Source organism: Orycteropus afer, unplaced genomic scaffold (assembly GCF_000298275.1).
Source record: "Orycteropus afer afer isolate SDZICR_OR568_19922 unplaced genomic scaffold, OryAfe1.0 scaffold00072, whole genome shotgun sequence".
In the NCBI taxonomy this organism is placed as follows: Eukaryota; Metazoa; Chordata; class Mammalia; order Tubulidentata; family Orycteropodidae; genus Orycteropus; species Orycteropus afer.
In genome coordinates, this window is record NW_006921659.1 from 6611433 (window position 1) to 6636001 (window position 24569).

General features: G+C 38.3%; 1 protein-coding gene across 1 annotated transcript in view; it reads left to right on the plus strand.

The window, feature by feature from the left end:
• The window catches only part of PDSS2 (decaprenyl diphosphate synthase subunit 2), a 413153-nt gene that overhangs the window by 364943 nt on the left and 23641 nt on the right, over nt 1-24569 (plus strand). Inside the window, exon 7 of the mRNA XM_007940832.2 lies at nt 3630-3662. Within this exon, the coding sequence (XP_007939023.1) occupies nt 3630-3662 (33 nt within the window). The remainder of the gene's footprint in view (nt 1-3629; nt 3663-24569) is intronic.

A 24569-nucleotide genomic window follows, 5' to 3' on the forward strand; every position in this document is an offset into this window, starting at 1 on the left:
TTTCATTGAAAAGTTTTAAGTCACAGATTTCAACTTCCAATGGCTTGTAATGGTAGCAGCAGCTACACATGAGCAGTGTATTATTATAATTTACTTACTATGAAAATAAGAAAGTTAAAACACCAGCATCTTTCAATAAATATTTAAAGGATTACAAAAAAGCAAAAGAAGTCAGGACCAATTTTATCAGCCTCTTTCTCTCATGACAACAATCAGGCCATGTTAATTACCTGAATAGTGTCATTTTGGGCTCAGGAGCAAAGCAGTCTCAGGACCTACCCTGAAGGGCTCTTGTTATGTGCAAAGGTGATAGGAAAAACTTTATTCTGAAGTTGACCTGACAGCAAAGATTAACCTGTTGGTTGTCTCTATTATGTCAAAATTTGATATACATGTTCATAACTAAATATTTTTTTAAATAAAATTTGACTCCATAGCTTACTTATTGCTTACATAGGAGGAAATGTATCATTATAGTGGTGTGCTCTGATAGTTACAACCTTCATCAAATGATCAAATTTATAGCTTTACTAATAGTGACAAACAAAATTCCTCACAACTGGGCCAATAGACAACATCATAATAAATGGAAAAAAAGATTGCAATTGTCAGGGATTTCATTTTACTTGGATCCACGATGAATGTCCCTGAAAGCAGCAGTGAAGAATCAGACCTCATATTGCACCGGGCAAATCTGCTCTAGAAGACCTCTTTAAAGTGTTAAAGAGCAAAGATGCCACTTTGAAAACTAAGGTGCACCTCACCCAAGCCATAGTATAGTTGCCTCATATACATGTCAAAGCTGGACAGTGAATAATTGTGATGTTGGTGAAGAATACTGAAAATACCATGAACTTCCAGAACAAACAAATCTGTCCTGGAAGAAGTGCAGCTGGAATGCTCCTTGGAAGCAAGAATGGCCAGACTTTGTCTCACGTACTTTGGTCATGTTGTCAGAAGGGACCAGTCCCTGGAGAAGGAGATCATGCTTGGTAAAGTGGAGGGTCAGCAAAGAAAAGGGGAAAGCCTTTAACAGGATGGATTGACACAGTGGCTGCAAAGATGGGCTCCAGCAGAGCAAGGACCATGAGGATGGCCTAGGACCAGGCAGTTTTGTTCTCTCGTACATAGGGTTTCTATGAGTCAGATCCAACTCAATGGCACATAATGACAACAACAATAGTGAGATTGCCTGATGTTTTATGCCTCCTAAAATGATACGATTTCATGGGAAAAAAAAGTTAATGGTTTTATTCTCATTTCATGAAAAATGAAGAAGAGCTATTCTAGATTTTAAAAAATGATATTAAAGCCAAATGTGTAAGTCAGTAACTTAAATATAAGAACTAAAACCATGAAACTCTTAGAACAAAAAATAGGGGTCCAACTTCTGGACTTAGTTTTTTGTCGTCGTTTTTTACAGTGGAGTCTTAGATATGACACCAAAAACATAATCAACAAAAGACAAAATAGATAAACTAGACTTTATCAAAGTGAAAAGCTTGTGTACATAAAGGCCATTATCAAGAAAGTAAAATACACCCTATTGAATGGAAGAAAATATTTGGGAACCACGTATCAGATAAGGGTTTAATACCTATAATATATAAATAACTTCTACAACTCAACAACAGAAAGACAAACAACCTAATTTTTAAAAGTGGGCAAAGAACTTGCATAGACATTTCTTCAAAGAAGATACACATCTGGCCGAAAAACACATGAAAATATGCTCATTGTCATTAATTATTAGGAAAATGCCAATCAGAACCACAATGACATACAACTTTGCCCCCACTAGGATGACTGTTACCCCAACAATTGGAAACTGACAAGTGTTGGTGAGAATGTAGAGAAATTGCTGGTGGGATTGTAATGGTTCAGCTGTTGTAGAAAACAGTTTGGCAATTCCTCAAAAAGTTAAACATAGAATTACCGTGTTATTAGGTGCCATCCAGTCGACTGCACCTCAGAGTGACCCTGTGTATAACAGAACGAAGTGCTGCCCGGTCCTGTGCCATCCTCACAATCCTTGCTAAATGGTCCAGCAATTCCACCCCTAAGTACATACCCTAAAGAATTGAAAGCAGGGATTCAGATACTTACACACTGGTATTCACTACAGCAGTATTCACAATAGCCAACAGGTAGATACAACACAACTGTCCATCCACAGATGAATGGATAAACAGAATGTGGTGAGTACATGCAGTGAAATATTATTCAGCCATAAACAGAAATGAAGTCCTGATACGTGCTACAGCATAGATGAACCTTGAGAACATTATGCTGAGTGAAATTTGTAGACACATAGGTACCAATATTGTCTGATCCCGTTTATATGAAATATCTAGAATAGACAAATGCATAAAGACCCAAGTTTATTAGTGGTTACCAGAGGTTGGGGGAAGGAAGGAGTGGGAGTAATTGCTGAAGAGGTCTTGAGTTCCTATTTGAGGTTATGTAAAACTCTTGGAAATGGATAGTGGTGGTAACTGTACAACATGGTGAATGTAATTAGTGCCACTTAATTATACACTTAAAATTTTTTTTTTGTCATCTACATTTTACAATAAATTTTTTTAAATTGAAAATGAATTTACTCTGTAAACTTTTACCCAAATCACAATAAAACTTTAAAAAGAAAACCCTGTGAAACAGATCCACTCTGTAGAGTTGGGGCAGCTGACAGCAACATGGACCCTCGCCCACGGGGCTTTACATCCATGGTCAGCGCAGGCACGGCACTGTGTTCATCATAACCTGGGTCCTGGTCCCTTTTACTCTGCTCACAGTGCCCCTTGCCTTTCCAGCTCAATTCTTTGTCCTTCACAATGAAATCAGGCCTGGAGAAGGGCAGACTGGACACACCCTAGGGTGCCTGTTGTGCACCCAGAGTCAGAAGCCCTACCCTAAATTCACTTGAGTTAGAATCTCAATTAAAAAACAAAACCAAAAAAAAAGTTAAGTGCAATGTGATCCTGGTTTGTGGAAAAAGTTATAAAAGATATTCTTTGAACAATTGGGGAAATTTGAATATGGACTGTATGTTAAATGATACGGGATTATTGTTCCTTTAAACTGGTAATGATCATGTAGTTATGTATGAGCTGTCCTGTGCTTATACAATGTGCACCCATGTACACAGGGGTGAAAAGACACGAGGTCTGCTACTGTCACGTCTAGGTAGAGTGGATATGTGTGTTCCTTGTACTGTTCTTTCAACTTTTCTCTACGTTTGAAAATTTTCATAATGAAATGTTGGGGGAAAATGCAATTAGCAGTTTCACAGACTATACTTTGAAAACCGTCACAGTAGTAGTTTAATGTATGGAGGAAAATGTTTTCCACTAACAGAGTTGTTGTTGCTGTTATTGCCATCTAACAGAGACCATTTAAAAATGCAGTATTAGCTAAAGGATCTGCTTGGTTTATTCTAAATTACTACAAGTATAGCTAATTAACACACTAAATATGTGTGTAAACTTATATATGCACACATGTGTGTATAAATTGATACACACGCAGAGGGGGATTTTCTCTAGTTTTATTCTTTGAGAAGCAAAAGTTACAGAAATAGTCATTTTTAAGAAACTACTGAATTAATATCCCCTCTTTTCTAATTTTAGGCTCAAGAAAAAGGAAGATTAGACTATGCTAAGGTACGTAGATTTTATACGAACTATACACTTTTGTTCATTTCACTGTGGTGTTTGGTTTTTGTTTGTATTTCAAAGGTCATAGAAGAATCATCATGTTCAAAGCTGAGGGACATTTCCTGTTGAATAACAAACATTAGCAGGTAAAGACGTTCATTCAAGCATATTTACTGAGTGCTTACTTTATTTCAGACATTATATTAGATGTTGAGAATACATGGATGAACAGGAAAAAGTTTTTCCTTTCAGGGCATTTTCAATCTAGTGGAAAAGACAGATAACTAATGCATACGTACATAATGGAGTATCAGGTGGTAGTAAATGCTGTGAAGAAAAAGAAACAGATAAGATCACTAATCATTGTTGGAAACATGCATAGGACCTATGGATAGAAGACAGCTTTTAGCTCTTCAAATAGTATCTTGTGATGGCTTCAAAGAATAGGAATTTATTCTCTCACAGTTCTGGGGACCAGAAGTCTGAAATCTAGGTGCTGTCAGAGTTCACCCCTTCTGGAAGTTCTGAGGGAGAATCTTTCTATGCCTCTCTTCTAGCTTCTGCTGGTTGACATTTCTTGGCTGGTAGATGCTTTCTCGACCTCTGTCTTCACATGGCATTCCTTCCTGTCTTCTGTGTCTCTGTTTTCTTATAAAGACACCACTCAATGGATTATGGCTTACCATAATCCACTGTGATCTTAACATAATTGATTGCATCTGCAAATATACTATTTCCAAGTATGGCCATATTCTGAAGTCCCAGGTAGACATGAATTCTGGGGAGACACTCTCCTACCCAGTGCACCTGGGAAACACCATGCATTGCAGGCTCAAAAGGCAATAGTTCTGTCATCACCTGTGGCGCTTTAGAAAAATGCACAAGCTTAGGTTGCCAATGTTACCCTCTCTCACCAAAATCAAAATCCCCTGGTAGGAGCAGGAGCAGGCCAGGGACAGGCTGGAGTCATTTGAAAAAGTCTCCACAGGTAATTCTGACACACACCTCTAGTTAAAAACCTTTGCAGGAATTGAGATTTCAGTGTACCAGTACAGGCCTAGGAACATACTTGAGTTACATTCTCTTTTCCCCTCAGGAACAAATGGAACATTTTAGCAGATGTATGGCCTGCATACAGCTGCTTGGCTAAAGTAACATGCTAACCATCTGGTTTATGCAACAGACAAGAATATCTAGGGTGTGAGCACACCTGTTCGCTAAAAACAGGGAGGAAGGAAAAATGACTCATAAGGGCTCTGCTCGCAGCAGGACACCCAGCATCCAGATCTCTCCAGGGCTGACCCTGGCAGCCCAGAGAAGCACACCAAGGTTATGTGCCTTTAGTGTCGCTCTCCCCACCCCACCCCCCAAAATGCAATGCAGTCTTTCTTTTTATCTGCCTAGCGAACTTTTGAATCTTTTAAGGAAAAGTGAATAATAGGAGCGACTCTAAGCTAAGGGCTTCCCTGTCACTCTGTCTGTGATACCTGCTTGAGCCTCATAATATATCCAAATGCAGACCAAGAACTTATTATCCTCCTAGATTTCTCACAGGCATACAACTCAGTGCATCTTCACCTGAACTCAGCACCTTCCCTGATATCTCTCTGCTCCCTTATTCTCTCTCCTGTTGTTGGTCTCGTCATCTAACCAATTAACCATACAAGATACTTGGAAGTCAGTGACAGACTTCCTGCCCCCTCTCCCCTAAATGCTATAACCAAGTCATACCAGTTTTATAGCCTGCATTTTCTTGAATGCAACTCATCCCCTTGATCTCCTTTCCATTGCTCATTTTGAGAGGCTCTGCTGAACCTCTGAAAAGCCTGTGGATTGGTCTCCCTGCCTCTCTTTCGTTCCCACAGACCAGTGAGAGTGTCTCCCTAAACCACGAGTCTGACAGTTTCACGTGCTGGTTTAGAAGCCTTCATTTCATCGTATTATCTAGAGTGTGATCTTGCCTCCTAAGACTCTCCAGCTTCATCTCCTCCCACCTTGTGCTTCAGCAGCACCAACTGTGTACAGCCTGTTCTCCATGCTTTTACTCATGCTGTTCCCTCTGCCCAGAATGCCCTTCCTCCATCAGGCTAGCTCCTACTCATTCTACAAGGCTTAATATAGTGTCATCTCCTGGTTCCCCAGGCTGGATTCGGTGCACTCCTCGGTTCTTCTGTAGTACTTTGTACATTGTGCAGTCATTTCACTTACTCTCTTAGATTATAATGATCCATACAGCAGAACATCAGCTGTGAACTCTTTTTTGTCTTTGTATGTCTGGTGCCTAACACAGTGGTTGATGCGTAGTGAATGCGTGAGCAAGTGAGTGACTGAACAGAAGCCATGGAAAGAAAAATGAAAGAAACATGACTTTATAGGACAGCAGTCTAACATAGGATTTTTTAGCCTAATGTAGAAAGGAAAGGAAAGTTTTTGACATAGGTTGTGGGTACCAATAGGGTTAAGATTAGGAAGGTTGTAAAATACTAATTTAGAGATAAAGGCTGGGATTTTATTGTGGTTGTGAAGGAAAGCTAACATCTGAATGAACAAGGTAAGAAAAAAATCACAATTTGAAAATAGAATGACTGTTGATCATTGATGCTTATTTATGACTCAAAGAACTCCTTAGAGTTTATTATTACAGAAGTATATGATAAAGAGGAGAGATTTAGAGTGGATAAAAACATATGGTAGGCAGATAGAATGCCCCTGCACCAAGCATTCTTTTCCACCATCTCTGCCACCAACTCTGTGAAATCTAGGATCAGTAACTTAACCACTTTGGCCTTCGCTCTGTTTCCTCAGTATACAACAAGGAGTTTGGAATACTGCGTTCTACTCTCTTAGGCTCTTATCCTGTGTTTCTGCTGAGATCCAGAATCATTCCTTCATCCCCCCAACTAAGTATTTATTTGGTTTTTAATATTGTGCAAGGCACTCTGGTGGCATAGTGGATAAGGCATTTGGCTGCTAACCAGAGGGTCAGCGATTCAAACCCACCAGCTGCTCCACAGAAGGAAGATGGAGCAATGTACTTCCGTGAAGATTTACAGCCTCAGAAACCTGATGGAGGTTGCTATGAATCAGAGTAAACTAGATGGCAGTGAGTTTGGTTTTTTGAATAGGAAATGTGCTGGTACTAACACTGCCACCATGAGTAAGACTGACCCAGGCCTTGCTATGAAAAGCTTCTTCACCTCAACACCACCCTGCCTAAAGCAATCACTACTTTTTATTCATTTTTCTTTATAACATTTCACAGTCTGAAATTACCATGTTTATTTAATTGCTTATTTCTCTCTTCTTCCACTAGAAGAAAAGTCCTCAAGTCAAGGACCTTGAGGGCCTTGTTCATGGTTGCATCTCCTGCACCCAGCACGGTGTTAACACATAGGAGGGCTTGATAAATGTATGTGGATGAGTGTTGCCAAAGTGTTATGACGGGAGAAATATAGGAGGCAGTGAGTACAGAAGTCTGGAATCAAGAATTGTAGACTAACAGTAGCCATCTTTAGAGTATATTGACTCTATAATCCAGCCCAGCCCAGTGTTCAGTAGCCTTCCCAAATGCCCAGTGCTATACTGAGATTTAAGGGCAAAACTCGTCTAAATGCTTAACCCAGACCTTGTCATTTCTACACAGACTTCTTGTTAGTTGCTGTCAAGTCAATTCTGAATCCCAGGTAACATGGGAAAGAAGGATGATAAATAGCCTTGTCTACCAACTAATGGGTAGATCTCTGCAGGATGCAGCTTGTGGTCTTGTCTGACATGCTTTATATAGTATATTATGAGCCCTTAGTAGCACTGAAGGAGTCCTGCTGGCACAATGGCTGGGTGCTTAGACGCTAACAAAAAAGTCAGTGGTTCAAACCTACCAGCCACTCCATGGAAGAAAAGACCTGGTGATCTACTCCCATAAAGATTTCAGCCTAGAAACCCTGTGTGGCAGTTCTACTCAGTCCTATAGGGTTGGAATCAACTTGACAGCGTACAAACAACAGCAACAATAGTTAGCAGTCCATAGCATGACCTAAGGTCAGACTGATCTCTGCTTTGGAGTTCATGCCAACTGATAGAAGCATAGTGCTTAGTGGATCAGGGCTTTGGTGGTGGGGTTATCTATAAAACTGCATTTGGAAAGCGGGGAGACCCTTTCTGAAGACCATAATGAAATTTACCCGTTACTGGAAATTTCTATGTCTTCAAGGGCTGAATATTGACTCAAAAGCCTAATTTTATCTGAAGTGGGGGGAAGGGGGGCGGAAATGTCAGGAACCAGAGAAAATTATTTTAGTTATGTGCTTTATGGCTTTAGATGCCATCTCTCAATTTCCATTAGTCTCAGAATGGTGAAGAAGTGAAGGAGAGGGTGAACAAGGTGATCATTCCAAAATCAAGTCTCAGCTGGATCTCAAAAATGTCTGTCATTTCAGCCAAACAGTGATCTGTACACAAACACTCAGATAAGAAATTGAATTTGTTTTAATTCCACTCATGTTGCACCAGAACCTGGATAGGAATGCTTTACACTGCTATAGTGCCTTTCATCCAAAGATATTAAAGCACCTCACAACAAATAATTTGTTAAGTCTCTCCCTGCCTCTGTAAGGTAGTTAATGCAAACACAGGACTCACTCTACCACTGCTGAAACATATCCACTTAGGTGGTAGGCAGGGATGAAAACCACTTAACCATAGAAGGCAGTTCCACCCGTAGCTTCTAAGATTTACTGAAAACAAGGAACATCTTATTTACCTAGTTAAAACTGCTGGAGAAGTTTTATCGTTAGGTGCCAATGAGTCGACTCTGACTCATAGCAACCCTGTGCACAACAGAATGAAACGCTGCCTGGTCCTGCACCAGCCTCACGATCCATGCTATATCTGAGCCCACCATTGCAGCCACTGTGTCAGTCCACCTCATTGAGGGGCTTCCCTTTTGTCGCTGACTCTGCACTTTGCCAAGCATGACATCTTTCTCCAGGGAATGGTCCCTTCTGACAACATGACCACAGTAGGTGAGTTGAAGTCTGGCTATTCTTGCTTGCAAGGAGAAGTTTGATTAGATAGAATATAATTATCAGAAGTTAATTATGACCAAAAAGCTGGTGCTAACAGTTTTGCTCATGTGCACGATGCTTCAGGGACCTTAATTACAGGGATTGGTCTGCAGCCCTCAATGTGTTTCTCTCCAGACTATTCCATGTTCCTTGGACTTCTGGTCCCAAGGTTAAGCACAAATGATTCAGTTCCGTCCTAAAGAGAAGAGTGCCACCTATTGAATTGCAGAGAATTTGTTGGTATGTTTTGAGACTGGTGGAGAAGCCTCTCGGACCACATTCACGCTTGGTTTGCTATGGTAACTAATATATATGTCTAAAAGAAAACGAGTATGTTGACTACTCTTGCATAGAAAAACATCTACAAACGTCTGTGTATTTTCCCCAGCTGGAGCGGAGCGTATGCCTACAGTTTAGCCTACTGCTACTTGAAATAAGCATGCTGCTAAAAGACTGAGGCAGATGGTATTTTTACCACTTCAGGCAAAACATGGCACCTATGGTTCGACTTTCTACAATTTTAATTTTTTAGCACTTTCAAAATGGCTTGTTTAAATATCTGTATCACAGGGATGCATACCTTTTTCCAATTCGTTTTTAATAATTATTTCAGATCTATACATGTAGATAATTATCGCTTGGTCAAAACCAGACTCTGTATTCGGAACTGTGTAATCTGTATCCTGCTCATTCTTTCCCAAGTGCCTAGGACTGTGTCTTACATGTACTTTGACAATCATGCCAGTTTCGACACAAAGAATATAGTGGTTTTCTTTATTTTTAATATAATAAAGAAATTTATTCCTTTATTTTTTATCTCAAATCTTTACTAGCATTCTATGTAATTTTCCCCATGACTCAGTACAGAGAAGTGAAGTTGGTTTTTCTTTAATATCTTCTTCTTGAGATTTCATTCAACCAGTACCAGTTGACATTGAGTCAATTCTGACTCATGTTAACTCCATGTACTCTATCAGAGTAGAACTGTGCTCCATAGTTTTCAATGGTTGAATTTTTGGAAGTAGATTGCCAGGCCTTTCTTCAAGATACTTCTTGGTGGACTCAAACCTCCCACTTTGCAGTTATAGCCAAGCATGTTCACTATTTACACCACTGAGGAGCTACAAGGTTCCTCCTCAGAACAGAGAATTGCTTAAGGTTAAACTCACAATAAAGAAATATTTTATAGATGTTAATTCTTTAGGTATCCAGTTCTCAAATTAAGAGAGATTTTTTTAGAAAGGATTGGAATTTTGACTTGCACCCTCTCCTAGAATTTGTTAGTGTTCACAGGTGGCCATTTTCTTCTGGCTCTGTCCTATCCATCACAGGCATTAGTGTCTAGCAGCTGCTGCTCTCCTCTTCCCTCCCAGCTCCCAGAAGTCCTTGCACATTTTGTTTTATTAGAAAGTGCATTTGCATTGGGTACACATTAAAATTCTCTTCCCACCATCAAACAGCAATGTCCACAGCCATTTGCATTTGCATGGTCACATATCATCACTTGCCTTTAAGAAGAAAAAAAATATCTTTTCTCGTGCCATGCTTCTCCTTTCCAAGGTTTGCCCTTTTAGCCATTTCTTCTTTTATTATACATAGATGCTTAGGTCTTTTTCTTGCACCTTGAGTCCAAAGTTCTGCTTTTTTGAACCTTGAGTATAGAAATTTCTCTGTAAATACTGTTGTTCTCTCTTTACTGATAAAGCCAGACCGACCTTTTTCTTTTTTCTTTGGCAGACAATTTTTGCCTGTTCATTCTTTCTCATAACCGTGGTTACCTGGCTCTGAGAATTTGTCAGTTTGGCACATTTAGAGACCAGCTGTTGCAACATTTTCTCTTCTCTGTACCCCTTTAGGGGCAGATGATGTTTCTCCTACCCTGAGACCTTACATTAATTCATTGGTAGAATATTCCATGCAGCATCACTGAATGCACTGGATGCACTAAATCTGTCATTTCCTCTAACCTCTTGAAGATTTCCTATCATTGAGGATTTTGATCTTACTGATATTATGGACACTATGTAGAAGCATTGATATTCTCCTCCCTCACCTTTTTCCATAAAAGACTCATGGTAAAATTAGATGTTTATAATATCATTTAAAGGGAAAAAAGGAAAAGAAAAACTAGTATAAATACCACTACAATATGGTTGCCACTATGTAAAATTATATATCTTTGTAGATAAAGAATGGAAAACTATATGTAAAAAAGTAAATAAAGACATGATGGTGATAGCATTAAGACATGTTTTTTAATAAGAAATAAATTATATTTTCTTTTTCCCTCAAGATTTCTGTTTTTTAAGTGTAGACTCTGCTTTAAATTAATTTATTTTCACATTATTGAGAAACTGAAAAATAACTTTTCTGAAATTATGCTTGTAGTAACAAAACTAAAATTTGACTCCAGGCTCCTAAAGAGTGTCTCACTTCAGTGGCAATAGGCAGAAATGCACAGTTGGAAAATGTAATTTTTTTATGATGTGAGTTTTTGTGTGAGGCCACAAGATGTGGTCAAAGGGCTGAAAGTCAGTGGAGGAAGATGGAAACCTAGTATGTGCAGCTGGCATTACAGGCTTTGATCTGATTACCTAACCACATCTCCGAGATAGGTGTTGGAAGATACTGTCAGGACTGCTGGTTGACAGTTTTAAAATCCCACTCCTCATTTCTTTAAATACCAGATAGAACCAATTATTTCTCTTTTGGCAATGTTAGTTCAGACAAGTGTTTTTTCCTGAAGCAAAAATGAATCGATTCTGTTTAGTCTGTTTTTCAAAACAACTAATTTACTAAAGTTGGTTTTTGCAACTTACGTTTTGATTTTAAATTGTCTTCGAAATGTAATTATTAATTATGGAAAAAGAATCATTGATCAATTTCTTTCTATGGTAGAGCAGAGAAGCTTTTGTACCATGTGAAAGCAAACATAAGTTCTAACCACACATGCAACAATTAAATTTAAGGTAGAGTCCAGAGTTATGACTCATTATGAGGCCACAAGTCCTTTTGCTTCTGGCCAGTGATTTATTCCCAATCATCAAGCGTTCTTTTCCCTTCCTTAAGACTCTGAGTGTATTATTTTGCGTTTGTCCCTAGTCACTGTCATCTTGCTTTGATGATCTATTCCTCTAATTTCTTAATGTTCTTTTACAATTAGATTCTTGTTCTCTAAAATGTTAGCAATCCCATACACTTCAATGACATTACCAAATTTAATGACCATGATCTCTATTCCCTTATCTGGATCATGAATAAAATTATTGTTGTTAGGTGCCATCGAGTTCATTCCAACTCATAGCAACCCTGCGTACAACGGAACGAAACTCTGCCAGTCCTGCACCATCTTCACAATCGATCGCTGCTGTTTGAGCCCATTGTTGTAGCCGCTATGTCAGTCATCTCTTCAAAGATACTCTTCTTTTTTCCTCTACATTACCAAGCATTATGTCCTTCTCCAGAGACCAGTCCTTCCTGATAACATGTCCAAAGTACATGAAACAAAGTCTCACCACCCTTGCTTCTAAGGAGCATTCTGGCTGATTTCTTCTAAGTCTGATTTGTTTGTTATTCTGACAGTCCATGGAATATTAAGTATTCTTTGCCAACACCATAATTCAAAGGCATCAATTCTTCTTCAGTCTTTCTTATTCATTATCCACCTTTTGCAAGCACATGAGGCAATTGAAAATACCATGGCTTGAGTCAGGTGCACCTTCATCCTCAAGGTGACATCTTTGCTTTTAAACACTTTAAAGAGATCATTTGCATCAGATTTGCCGGATAGAATACATCCTTTGATTTCTTGACTGCTGCTTCCATGGACATTGATTTTGGATCCAAATGAAATTAAATCCTTGACAACTTCACTCTTTTCTCCATTTAACATGATGGTGCTTATCAGTCCAGTTGTGAGGATTTTTGTTATCTTTGTTGTAGTACAATTCATACTGAAGACTGATGAAGTCTTTGATCTTCATCAGTAAGTGCTTCATATCCTCTTCACTTTCAGCATGCAGAGTTGTATCATATGCATATCGCAGGTTATTAATGGGTTTTACTGCAGTCCTAATTCCATATTCTTTATGTAGTCCAGCTTCTCAGGGTATTTGCTCAGCATACAAATTGAGTAAGTATGGTAAAAGCATACAGCCCTGACACACACCTTTCTTGATTATAAACCACACCAAAAATAAAACCAAATTTACCCCCATCGAGTTGGATCCGACTCATAGCGACCCTTCCTTGGGTTTCTGAGGCAGGATCACTACAGAAGTAGATTGCCCAATCTTCCTTCTGAGGAGTGGCTAGTGGGTTTGAACCACCAGCCTTCTGGTTAGCAGTCAAATGCCTTAGGCACTACGCCACCAGAGCTCCTGCAGTATTCCCTTTCTGTTTGAATGACTGCCTTTGGTTTGTGTACAGGTTCCACATGAACAAAATAAAGTGTTCTGCAATTTTCATTTTTCATGCTGTTATCCATAGTTTGTTATGATCCATACAGTCAAATGCTTTTTGGGTAGTCAGTAAAACACAAGTAAACATCATACAGGTATTCTCTGCTTTCAGCTAAGATCCATCTGACATTAATAATGATATTCCTCATTCCATGTCCTCTTCTGAATTGAGAATTATCTTTAGCAAAATTTTACTTGTATGTGTTATTAATAATATTGTTTGATAATTTCCGCATTCTATTGGATAACCTTTCTTTGGAATTAACACAGACAGGGATCTCTTCCAGTCACATGACTGGGTATCTGTCTTCCAGATTTCTTGGCATAGACGAGTGAGCTCTTCCAGACTTGCATTCATTTGTTGAAACATCTCAGAGGTTATTCGGTCAAGTCCTGGAGCCCTGTTTTTCACCAGTTCCTTCATCGCAGCTTAGACTTCTTTCAGTACCCTTGGTTCTTGATCAGGTACTACTTCCTAAAATGGTTGAATATCAACCAATTAATGTTATTACTGTGGCTCCATGTGGTCTTTTCATCTTCTTTTGATGGTTCCTGGGTCACTTAGTGTTTTGCCCATAGAATCCTTCTATACTTCAACTCAAGGCTTGAAATTTTTCTTCAGTTCTTTCAGCTTGAGAAATGCTGAGCGTATTCTTCCCTTTTGGTTTTCTAATTCCAAGACTTTGCACATTTCATTATAATACTTTACTTTGTCTTCTCAATCTGCCCTTTGAAATTTTCTGTTCAGCTCTTTTACTTCATCATTTCTTCCATTCACTTTAGCTACTATCTGTCCATTTGGGAACGAGTTTCAGAATCTGTTCTGACATCCATTTTAGTCTTTTCATCCTTTCCTGTCCTTTTATTTTTATTCCTGTCTTTTGTTTCCTTCATGTATGATGTCCTTGATGTCATTCCACAACTTGTCTAGTCTTTGGTCATTAGTGTTCAATGCATCAAATCTTTTACTCACATGGTTTCTAAATTCAAGTTGGATATACTCAAGGTCAAACTTTGGCTCTCGTGGACTTGTTTTAACTTTCTTCAGCTTCAACTTGAACTTGTATATGAATAAAGTTATTAAGTGATATCAGTGGTAAGCCTCTTTATGACATTGTAAAATATGCCACCTTCTCAATTATTAGTCCAAGTACTATTGATACTGTTTTAATGTAATCCTTTACCCTGTTGCTGAGTCAGTTCTGACTTACAGCATCCCCACATGTTACAGAGTAGAACAGCTCTACAGTGTTTTCTTGGCTGAACTCTTTAAAGAAGCAGATCAATGGATCTTTTTCCATGACACCACCTGGTGGGTTCTAACCATCAACCTTTAGGTTAATAGTTGAGTGCAAACCATTTGCACCACCTAGGGTCCTATTCAGGAGCTCTGGTGGTGCAATGCCTAAGCCATTTGGCTGCTAACCAGAAGGTTGGAAGTTCAAACGTACCAGCCACTCCCTGGAAGGAAGATTGGGCAATCTACTTCCTTAGTGATACTGCCTCGGACACCCAAGGAGGGGTCGCTATGAGTCGGATCCAACTCCAAGGCAGTGCATAGTTTTTGTTTGTTGTTAGGGACCTATTCAATCCTTTAAACAGTTGTAAATCTCTTTTATTTTTCTTCACAGTCCTAACTTGTTGATCTTTGGCTTATAAGTATATATGTGTATGTGTGTGTGTGTGTGTGTGTAATTTTAAAGTATTTAGTTTATAATAGTAATATTTGGTAGGGAATTTGCTTCCATTCTTACATCTTCCGTTTTGAATAACTAGCCCCTAAAAAGTTAAATATCTACACAATGTCTAACATTTATCAAGAAGATAGGACATAGTTAAATTGTAGATGAAGATCATTTCTTGACTGTAAGCTTGAAATTATGTCTGCTTTTATTCACAGTATGTCCTGAGTACCTGGCACATACTACCAACCAATTGCCATCGGGTAGATCCTGAGTCATGGTGACCCCGTGTGTGTCAGAGTAGAACTGTGCCCCACGGATTTTCAGTGACTGATTTTACAGAAGTAGATCACCTAGCCTTTCTTTGGAGGTGACTCTGAGTAGACTCGAACCTCCAACTTTTCCAGTAGCAGCCAAGGGTTAACCATTTGCACCACCCAGTGACTCTGACACATACTAAACCAAAAAACCAAACCCACTGCATAGGGTTTCCAAGGCTGTAAGTCTTTACAGAAGCAGGCTGCCTCATCTTTCTCCCATGGAGTAGCTGGTAGGTTCAAACTGCCAAACTTTGGGTTAGCAGTCATATTCTTTAACCACTGTGCCACCAGAGTTCCTCCTGCACATACTGGGTACCCACTATTTGTTGAATGAGTATTGAATGAATGACCCAAGGTGTCCCACATGTTTGTTCCTACACTCTGCTATCTTAGTTTGTAAAGCAAATTTGACTTCACCTTGTTCCTTTTCTTCCCAAAACTGTATTTGTAATCAAATTATTAAATCCTTAATGCCCTGCACCTCCTGGGTTGAAACAAAAATTCAGTTGTAGTACGTTTTTTAATCTTAAGTCTAGAAAGCTAAACAAAAATGCCCTTCAGGGTGGTTCTGTGGGTGAGTGCTCTGCGCTGTGGGAGAGCTGGATTCAATTATGGCTCCCAGTTTGTGGTGTCAGGAGCCACCTGTGCACGGGGAGAGCCTGTATGCTTTCTGCAGAGGATACAGCCTTCTTTCCCCACAGAGGAGTCTGTTTGGTCCATTACAGCAGTGTTAAATAGATCTGAAGGGAGTACTCTCTTTCCCTGCCATAAAATACAGTGCAGTGGCATGGCTTCTCCAGATTTCTCTCTTTGAAGAGAGACTGAAAGGAAGGCATCTCAGTGCCCATTCTGAGTACAGTTGTAGTAAATTAGAAATCTGTCGTTAACTAGACTTACATTTCCAAAATCACAAACTAATCTTACAGTCTGATTTTGTGCAGAATTAAGGATTTCCATGATTTCAAGATGTTTGATGTATTAGAAAGCTATAATTTGTTTAGTTAGTACATCTGAAATCATTCCTCCATGTTTCCTAAGCAGTGTCTGTAAACACTACTCAGCTTCTCCACTTACCACATCAGAGTATTGATCCTTGGTGATGTTCTTAACCACCTTTCCTGAAATAACAAGGTGCCTATGCCACCTCAATTTTCAAACAAAATTACTGAAGTAACAGTAGAGATCAAAGGACCTAGTGACGTGTGAGCTGCTACAAAGGATTATGGATAAGGGGATCCTGTCTCTTTGCTCCCCAGTCATTATCTCTCTGGTTTGATGAAAAATCTTACCTATGCAGTAGATCATAATCAAGCCAAAGACATATCTCTGAGGAATGACTAGTCATAGTGCAATGGTGTCCCTTCTGGATGATCTCTCTCTGTTGTAGCTCTAAGAAAATAATGCTGACTTTTATCTCTGACTCACTCCAGACAATATTTGTGTGAACTTGTTTAGAAAAGGTTGTCTATGATCTTGTTCTGTGTGCTGTGGCCTCTTTAAGATGCATCCCATTGTTTGTATGCCTGTTTAGTGGTAAAGGCAGTAATAATGCCTAATTATTTTTCAGTATACAATATGTTCAAAACAAAATTCTATCTCTGTGAAGAAGAAAAGGAATCAAGTAAATTACCAGTGTTCACACAGTTAGTACTTCAGAGAATCAAGATCCTATATCTGCTGACCCTACAGCGTGTACTCTTGGCCACCATTACTTCTCATAGTGCTTTAGATACACTATTTTTTTAAAAAAAAGTATGCAAGTCTGGTCTTATGACTATTCAGAAAATGGTAAATGTTACTCTATAATGTAACAAGATTTTTGTCTCAGAAATAGTGACTAATAAATGACTGCCCTCAGATTTATGTTTGTTGAACTAGTGCAGTTATTATTATGACTTTTTTTTTCTAAGATGGTAGGCATTTTTTGCTTTTCCAAGAACATTTACAGAAATAACCACTTACAGAAAGTTTTTATCACTACTCTCTGAAGGTAAGAAAGGGTCTAAATTAATAAATACATCTTCCTTAACACCATAATCTAGAGACCTCCTGCATCAGTGCCTCTTTTCTTGCTACCAAGCAGTTTTGGATCTAGAATTTTCTTCTTTTCTTAATTCAAGACAACAACAACTTATCAACTTCTGAAATATACTACTGCTTTGTATTAGCAGGGTGCTTTTGGTAGAAAGAGTCAGAAGTTTAAATACAAAAAGGAATTCATTAACTTCAGGTGCTCAGAAAGTGTTGTCAGGAGTATCATTCCCTCGGTCTGTCTGGCCGTTTCTCTGCTTTCTTCTGGAATGACTGTATTCTCAGGCAGTGACAAAGATGGCCCCTGGAAGCTCCAGGCTCCAGGCTTCATGGTATTTAGTTTTAGTAATCTTAGCAAAAAGAGAATGAATTCTCCTCCAATAACTCCAGTTAAGTTTCCAGAGATGATTCTCATTGGCCTGTTCAGAAACCTAAACCTATTCTTGACCCAGTCAGAGACTCAAAGGGTTAAAGTACCTAACCAAGAATGAGAATGGGTCCCTGAAAAACAGGGACAATTCCAATTTTAAATATATTCCGTATATTTTTGTTTATACCTTTTCATCAGAAATTTGAAGATTTTTTATTTTTAATTTTTTTATTGTGATTTGAGTGTAAATTTACAAAGGAGATTTGTCGTACTCTCAGCAGGTCATGCACATTTGGTTTAAATCAAATTTGCTGGGATTATAATCCCAACAATAAAAAGCTCTCCTCCCATCTCCACCCTAACACTACCCTTCCTTTTCCTGTCTTATCTATGCATTCCTGTCTATCCAGCTTTCCCTTCATGCAAATGCCACCTTTCTGATGTCTCATGGTTGATTGATATAAGAGGTATATCTCCCTAGGTAGGTGGGTACATGTACCTGGGTTAGATGTTCTGCTTGTAGGCCTTCCTGTTGTTTGACTAAAAGCTAATCCACGGAAATTAGTCTAGTTCCAGGCCCGAAGGATAACCCGGGGCCATAGTCCCAGGGATTTCACCAGTCTCTGTCTGAACAGTAATTCTGATCATTTTTGTGTTTTTGAATTGTGTTCCATGTTTTTTCCTCCCACACTATCCAGGATTTCCAATTGTGATCCCTTTCTGAGCTGTTGGCAAGGAATTTGAAGATTTTTAATGTGACAGTATGTTACAAAACACTCGAAACTCTCAAATGATGTCAGTAATTTTACATTTATAATTTTAGGTGTGATATTAACATTCTTAGCTAGAAGTATACATTTATTTCATTGTCATTCTTCTCAGTAGATAAAATTTTTCTGTTGCTTGAAGTACTTTTTAGTGACAGAATACATTAGATATATTTTAACTTCATCTTGTATCAGTATAGCAGTTAGGATGTTAGGAATCTAGGGCCATGTGGATGATGGTGGTAGTGATAGTTCTGAGACAAGTGCACTCCAAAGATCAGTAAATGCTAAAGCAGACGAAAATTGGGATATGATGAGAATATAAGAAATGTATAGTAAGGCATACTATGAATAAAAGATTAGAAACCTATACTCACTTTTCCATAGTTTATGTATTCCTCAAACAACCCCCAGGACTGTTTTATACCTACATGATGTGTGTGTCTCGTCCCACACTGTTCTTTTTAATTAAATAACCAGCATAGTATTTGTCATGAGATTACAGAGCTTAGTATTTATTGGTTCTCTCCCCAAAAAAGCTACAGGCAAGTGTGGTTCATTGCTACAGTCTACAGCCTATGAGATTTTTTGCTTGTTGAATTTCTATTATAGACTTTGCTAAAAAGCTTCATGATCCCAGTTTCAGTTTTTGAATTTCAATATGTAGCATAAAGTTCCTCCTTAGAATATGATGATACTGAAATTAAAAATGGACTTTTAATCAAATATGGATAACTCTATGATTGTTTCTAAATTATCCATTTTTCCTTTGGAAGGTATGATAACCAAGAAGTAAAGATTGCTTTTCCTATGTAATTAATCATAATACTGATATACTCCCATATTGCTAACTTCAGATGCTTAACCTATCAATATTGATTAAAGTTTTTAAATCTGAGAATTGAACTTTGCATTTTGTTCCATTTAATTGTATTTTGAAATGAGGTGCATCTTCTCATACCCTGAGCTACAAGCTGTCCTCTATTCCTTAAATAACAAGCTCTAGTTTCCTGAATTCTTCTCTACTATGGAATCAACAATTTGCATCAGTTTTGAATGGGCCAATTTTTTGTAATGACACAAATATATATACATATACATGATCAGAAATATAATTTGTATGAAGTTAGTTGTTGGATTATATTTACCTCTTCACGTAGGCCATACCATAGACTCATAAGTGTATTTAGCTGAGAGGTTGAGCCTTGAAATAAGTTCTGAAGTCTCACTATATACCGTGCTGTCAGAGCCTAATAGACATGTTGGAGGATGGGGCAAGAAAAATGGTATCAAATATATTTTTATTATCTTTTTTTGTTTCCTTTTATGGGAAGTAGATTAAATTGTAAATGATCAATGTGATTTGGGAATTCATTTTTCAAAAATGTGTGTTTCCAAGTCACTAATAATCAGAGATTTAAAATAATTAAAACACTTTCCTGAATCTATGCAAAATAGTATATGAATGTTTATAATTAAAGCCAGGTGCATTATATAAATATTATGCATAAGGGTTTTGGGTTTTTGTTTTTTTTTGTTGTTGTTGTTGTTGTTGTTGTTCTGATTTGGGTGAAAGTTTACAGAGCAAATTCATTTTCCATACAGCAGTTCACACACACGTTGTCTCATGACATTGACTACAATTTGCCCCAATGCAACAGCTCCCCTCCCACTTCCTCCTGATAGTTACCTCCTCCTTGTGTCCGTCCCTCCATGTACTCCTGCCCCTTGAACTGTCTCCCTGTGCATAAACAGCCCTTCTTTCTCCCATATGCATAAGTTTTGCAATGATCCTCATGCATGCTTCTTCTTCAAACCTGAATTTTACTGATACCAAAATACGTTCACATACATTATCTTATTTGTCCCTCATAATAACTCCATAAGGTATAAATATTATCTTTCTGATTTTACACATGTTCAGGCCCAGAGTGTGCCCCCTATAGCATGCACCCTGTCTCTCTATGATTATTTCTCATATTAATATAAAGCACAGCAGAAGTGAATTAATCAGTAGTTTCTTATTGGAGTAGAACACTTTAAGGATGTTTCTCATTATAAGTTACAAAAATATTCCTTTGTGGCTTTGTCTCAGGAATTCTGTGTGGTGGTTAAGTTTGTGTGTCAACTTGGCTGGGCCTGGTTGAGTGGCTGGGCAGCTGGATATAGTATTCCCCATGATGAGACTGGTAATCAACTCCATGGTGGAATCTACTGTGAGCAGCTGAGTAGCTGCCTTGGGTATGTGGTCTGCTTCCTGTATATAAAGAGAAGCTTTGGGGAACGGTCTCTAGTTTATAGCATGCTTGAACCCAGCATGTAGCTGTGTCATTGTTCGGCAACCTTACATGCTCTGCCAACCTTGGGACTTTCAAAGGACTTGAATTAACGGCCTGCTGTGTGGTTTGGTAACATCAGGACTGTCCTTTTTACTTGTCAACCTTGGGCTTGTCAGACTCAACAGCCAGCAACTGTCTGAGTAAAGAAAAGCCTCTAGCTCCAGTGGATCGGGAGCAAGAGGCAGAGTGGAAGCCCAAGGCTGAGGGGCTTTTACCCAGCCTCTAGAGCCTGGCACTTTAAACTTGGACTTAAAGCCTCCAAACTCTAAGAGAATAAACTCCTGTCTGTTCAGCCATCCCATTTGTGGTATATTCTTCAGAGCGGTACTAGGTAACCAGACACTCTGTTTCAAGGTGTTTGAAAGGCCACTGTATCTGGAAATAGTGACATACAGCATCCCTTCCAAAGCCCACTTCTCTTTCTTACCTTCCACCTCCATGGCTTCGCTAGGATTCTGTGATTCCTCAAGGAAAAAGGAGAGTGGTATAACAAGTGTCATGTGCTCACAGAGTGGTTTTACTTTCTCAAAAGATAAATAGAACTTCTTAAAAATTGAGTATAAAAGTGAAGTTAATGCTCAGTGCAAATCCATATTTTAGCAGGCTATTTTATTGAAGAAAAATATCCTTATATTTTATTAACCAAAAAAACCAAACCCACTGCCATCAAGTCAATTCCAAAAGGTTAAGGCACGAACCAAATTGTATTTATTATTTTGAACTCACTAATCCTTTATCTAAGGAGTCCTGATGACATAGTGGTTAAGTGTGCAGCTGTTAACCGATAGGTTGACAGTGTGAACCCTCCAGCTATTCATGTGGCAGTCTGCTTCCATAAAGATTTACAACCATGGCAACCCTATGGGGCATTTCTACTGTGTCCTATAGGGTCACTATGGGTCAGAATGGACTCAACAGGTAATGGGTTTGGAATCCTCTATGTAAGGGATATATATTTACATATAGTAAGATGAACCCTGAGACTGGTTTTAAAGAGGTAGAGTAAAAATAACATGAGACAATATTTGCTCCTGTCATTGTGTGAAACCACAAGTACAACCATTGCAAACAGAGTCTTTTGTTGAGAATTTTAGTAAAAATAAGTTTGTATTAGTTATAAATTTGAGTAAAAATATATGTTATGTTTTTGACACAGTACTGGATGTGATGATACCTGAGTCTTACTCAGTGCCTTTTTGTTTCATATATGCAGATAGATACAGATATACTTTTTAATCATTTCAGTCAATATGTATGGCTTTTTCTTAGCAGAAAATGTGGACATTTTTCACCACCAATGTCTATTGACATTTGTTCTGCAACCATATGATATTGTTAGTTGTGGAGAAGAAGTGTGCCTTGTAATAGAGACATGTAATTAATGATGGCTTCAAGTTTCTAACATCTCTAAGTATGATTTTATCCAAAGATGTTTGACTTGATGGATTTTTTAAATCTGTGGTATATATAAAAAAGCATTTAATTAAAAAACATTTTCCCTTGTACCAAAGACCTTATTGCCTTATTTCTTCTCAAATGAAATTACAATGCTTTCAATTCATTTGAAAATGAAAGTAAAGACATAGACATCATAGCATATTTGTAAGAGCAAGAATTTAACTGGGCTCTTATATTCTGTGTGACCTTGGCTGACTTACACTGTGCCTAAGTTTGTCATGTGTGAAATGAGAATAATAATAGTACCTACTTCATGAGACTGTTGTGAGTACTGAGGAGATAGATACATAAAACACTTAAAAAGGGTCAGGCACACGTAAGCACTGTATATGGGCTTGTCTTTGTTGGTGGTGCTATTATTGTTGTTGCAATCATAGAATTTTAATATTGAGAAACTCTGCCATTCCTATGGGGTTTGGTTTTTCCCTTTTTCCAAGTTTTGTCACTTAGAAGTTATCAAGTCCTATCAGTTGAAGCACTAGACAAATAGAATCTTGGAGTTGGGTGGGACCTTGGAGGCAGCCTGTTCACTTCCCACATCAGCTAAAAGTTTCATTCACACTTTCTGTAATGTGGCAATCCAGTCAGTGATGAGCTTACCAAAACCAAAGCCTTATCCACTGCCGTCAAGTCAATTCTGACTCATAGCAACCCTGTCTGACAGAGTAGAACTGCCCTAGAAGGTTTCCAAGGCTATAAATCTTTATGGAAGTAAACTGAGCTGCAAATGGGCTTGAACTGCTGACCTTTTGGTTATCAGCCCAATGCTTTAACCACAATGCCACCAGAGCTCCTACAGCCTGTCATAAAATGGAATAAATTCTATTTATTAGAATTTAGACAACAGAATAAATTCAAATCATTTGAAAACTCTTTCTTATTTTTAGTTGAAATCTGCTTCTGAGAACTGTTCCTCTGTTATGCCCTTAGTTCTGTTTCCTGAAGCATATAGAACAGGACTGCTCCTTCTTCTGTGTAATTGCTTGAGATATTTGAAGATGTCTTTCTTATATTCCTTTAGTCCTTCCTCTCCTCACATTAAACATTCCTTGGATGCCAAGTTTCTAAATTCTTCTTCATCCCAATACTGTACCCACTCTATCTTGTCAATACCCCTCTTGAACCATTGCACCCAGCACTGGACATAGTTTGCTTAACATGAGTTGACCGTTAAAGAGCAGTGAGACATTCCCACCTGTGTTTTGGACATGTGCATCTCTTGATGCTGCCTGAGTTTGCATTTGCTTTTTTTTATAGCTGCATCACAGCCTTGGCTTGTATAAAAATGTAGTCATTAAAGACTCCCAACATTATTATGAGTCATTGCCAAACTGAAGTTTAAACTTCTGCAGTTAACTTTTGAACCTAAATGTATAGCTGCACATTTACCCCTGCTAGATCTAATCTGTGTCGTATTAATCTATGTTTATCCTGTCTAACCCATTAATATTTTGATGTCATTTGTATTTGCTAGTTCTCTTAGCTGTTTAAATGAAACTTTAATGTGAATTTATTTTCATAAATAAATTCTTCACTCAAGCAGTATGTAGAACTGTGGTAAGGGAAAGAAACCAAGTGTAGAGTCCTTGTACCATGATACTTGAGAAAGCTTTCCTGCTCAATATAAACCCAAAACATTTTCTAGGAATAGTTGTTTTCCTTGTTTTTGAGTCTATAGTGAAATATAGTCCATATTTCTCTATCTTACACATGAAGGTCTAAATTACCAAAATCAGAATATACGCTCTCTCTGGTTTGTTTTTTTTTTTTATAAACAGGGCCAAGTTTCTCCATTTATTCAGTTCCCACAGATTTTGTTGACTTTGCAAACCATTAAGAAGCTGTTTCTTCCATGAACAACTGCCTCCTTTGCCATGAGCCTAGAAGAACTAGATGGTGCCCATTACCATTACTGAATATATATGTATATAATAAAACAACAATGTAAGCATTTTATTTCTTCATTAAGCTTCTTAGTTTCTTATTATAACAATGGAATGATGAGGAAACAACAAAAACACGAGTCTTTGCAAATACCTGACCAAGAGCAGAGACGTCAAGGTAGCTGGGTGGAGAGGGCTTGATAGAAATGCCACAGTAGTTCAGACACCACGTCCCTCCTTGACTAGCTGGGCTGGGGTGGGCCGGGCAGGTGGAATAGTGAAAAGTTGTCCTTGGAGTTTCTTTCTTTTTTTTTTTTTTCCTTGAGCTGGAAAAACAAACATTTATTTCTTTTTCTTTTTTTGCTTGCAAAGTCCTTTTTTTTTTTTTTTTTAATTGTGATTTGGGTGAAGATTTACAGAGCAAATTCACTTTCCATACAACAGTTCGTATACACTTTGTCTCATGACATTGACTATAATTTACCACAATGCAATAGCTCCCTTCCCACTTCCTCCTGATAGTTACCTCTTCCCTGTGTC